Source organism: Eucalyptus grandis, chromosome 1, assembly GCF_016545825.1.
Source record: "Eucalyptus grandis isolate ANBG69807.140 chromosome 1, ASM1654582v1, whole genome shotgun sequence".
Classification (NCBI taxonomy): Eukaryota; Viridiplantae; Streptophyta; class Magnoliopsida; order Myrtales; family Myrtaceae; genus Eucalyptus; species Eucalyptus grandis.
The window spans coordinates 15689614-15692477 of NC_052612.1; the positions used below are offsets into that span (position 1 = coordinate 15689614).

Sequence of the window (2864 nt, forward strand, 5' to 3'; positions counted from 1 at the left end):
ATTGAATAAAAAAAATGTTTTTATCTTTCACGAAGACATTTAGCTATAAGTTATTATTGAGAATAAAAACATTTATTATTGACTAATTATTTTAAGTGATACAAGTGACCATTTCTAGAAAATATTTTTTAAATCATCCATTTTTTAAGAAACAAACGAAATTAAAAAGAGGCGGTCTTTAAGGGTGAATAACAACACAGCATGCGCTCATGGAAAACATATTTCATGCCTTAATCACTTGATTGACATACCGCACATTCATGTTAGTGCGTGATAAGCATTTCAATGACCGTTTCCGTTTGAATTTTGAAACTCTTGATTATTATCGATCAATGTCTTCACACATGTCACGTTCACGTGATGTAACCGCTGCAAGAGAGTGCCTTCTCCTGCCAATAAGATGACAAATTGTTAGTAGTGTAAAATTAAGTCACAACATTACACCACGTAAAAGTAATGATCCTCCATGAAGCATCCCTAAGTTTGCAAACATATATGAAAGTAGTAACTGAGACGAATTATGCACTATTAATCTCAAATAAAGAAATCATCATTAGATGTTTCACAATAATTATGCAGTAGATTGATTTGATTAAAAGGCCAAGAGGATGAGATACTTTAATATCAAGATGTCTCAACCTAAATCTTAAAAATTCCAAGTAGTTGTGTAACACAACATCCATCATTGCATGTCGCCACACCGTGTGGTAACACACCATTTATTAACTTGTTGCTACACTATAACATCCACCTTCATCCATTGTACTTCATCAGTGCATACTAGATTAGTTATCCGATGCGCTCGACTGATGCATTCGCACATGCACCCTTGCATGAGTAATGAAAATAAACGACTTCCCAGATAGAATAATCCGCTATCTTAAAATGAAATATTGCTATCAATAAATTATCTTTGGATTGAATTGTTAAAATTCGTTCCGACATATCTGTTGCAATATCATGTGAGACAAATCATTCTTTTCTAAAATTTTAAAATTGTTAGGACATGGATCAACAATGTATAAACATGATTCTCAACGAACACCATTTGGCTAAGATAATTCGCAGGTTATTGCCTAAACTATTGATCATAGAAAGAAACATTGTACAGTCTATATAAATCATATAGATCAAGTCCATCTAGACCATTGATCATGTGAAGTGCTTGATAAAAGTTCGCAAAATTAATGATAGAAATGATATTGGTTCACATCATTTATTAGCCATGTAAAATAGCTCACATGTCGGTCTTATTCGGAAACATAAGAATCGCAATTAAAGGCACGGCAGCAACCAAATGACTAATCATCATGAGGTTGCATGGAGTCAAGACATTCAATTTACTCTCTCATCACTCGCAACGACCAACCAATACTCAACCTCCCTCAACACGTGTCGCACGCTCAACCCCTCCCCACCTTCTATATAAACTCACTAACCCAATCACGTTTAGACTCGCCCAATTTCCAAGTACAATAGCTTTCATATCCTCCACAAAAGTTTGCTCACAATGGCTTCCTCTGCATTGTTGAAGCTGGCCTGCGTGCTCCTGGCGTGCATGGTGGCGGTGGCTCCGGCGGCTCGAGCTGCAGTGACGTGCGGCCAGGTGTCGAGCTCTCTGGCCCCGTGCATTCCCTACTCGAGGAGTGGCGCAGGGGCCGTGCCGGCGGCTTGCTGCAATGGGATCAGGTCGCTCAACTCAGCGGCTCGGACCACGCCGGACCGCCAAGCCGCTTGCAAGTGCTTGAAATCGCTCACAGGAAGCATCTCCGGCCTTAACTACGGAGTTGTCGCCGGGCTTCCCGGGAAGTGCGGGGTCAGTATCCCATATAAGATCAGCCCTAGCACCAACTGCAACAGGTATGTGCCTCTTTTAGCCTCGTGGTCCAGAGGGGCGACAAAACCTTGTTTTTCCTCAACCACCGATCGTTAGTATGTCACATGATACATGCTTTGCATAACGCATACTTTCTTCATATCTCGATCGGCTGTTTCTCCATCTTTTTTTCTTTATTTTGTCTTTGAGAAGTTTATAGTCGTGAAGCTGATGGTTTGATGTTTTGTTGCAGCGTGAAGTGAGAATGGATCGTACGAGTACGTTTCAGCTTTGGAGATCAAAAGAGTAGTTAGCTTCGAATAAATTGAATGTACGAACCGATACTAGGTTCGTAACTCCATTATGTATGACCAGCATCCTTTGCTGGTGCTATGTACTAATAAGAATATAAATGAAGGAATTATAGTACGTTTCCTTATTTATGTTCTAAGTATTATTTCGTGTTTTCTTTTTTCATTTGCCTTCTCATATTGGAAATTTTCAAAGGAAGAAAAGAAGAGGTGTTCAAGGTGTGAATAACGAATAGACATATGGTGCGAGATAAGGGGACAGACGGAGCCAACACAAAATGTTATTAGGGTCGAATCAAAACCAAAGTGATAGTTCACAGATGCTCCAATCTCCTTGACAATCATGTTAAGTTCAAGCTCATATCGTTATGACTAATGCGAAAGCTTAAACAAATCAAACGATTTGTGCAAGAAATGAATGGTAGAATTTAAACCTGAACTAGAGCGATTTACGTGTTAAATTCTTATAGAATGGATCCACAATATATAAACATAGTTCTCAACGGTTATTAATTTGATAACATTAATCATTGCACGCAATAATTTACTAACAGTATAGTTGCCTGAACTACTGAACTAGGTTAGCGACTTCTTGGAAAAATAATTTACGATCTATAAACAATATAGATTGAATAACCTATCTATACCATTGATCATATGAAATTCACAGTGGACCTCACACAATTAATGATTGAGATGTCATTGTTCTTTATGATATCATTAGTCATGTAAAGCTT

The 2864-nt window shown here is 38.2% G+C and overlaps 1 protein-coding gene across 1 annotated transcript; it reads left to right on the top strand.

The window, feature by feature from the left end:
• The first annotated feature begins 1439 nt into the window (after window positions 1–1439).
• LOC104432533 (non-specific lipid-transfer protein 1) lies at window positions 1440–2259 on the top strand. The gene is made up of 2 exons (XM_010044989.3): window positions 1440–1860; window positions 2070–2259. The coding sequence occupies exons 1-2, from the start codon at window positions 1511–1513 to the stop codon at window positions 2077–2079; spliced, it is 360 nt and encodes a 119-aa protein (XP_010043291.1). The 5' UTR covers window positions 1440–1510; the 3' UTR covers window positions 2080–2259.
• The last annotated feature ends 605 nt before the right edge of the window (window positions 2260–2864 follow it).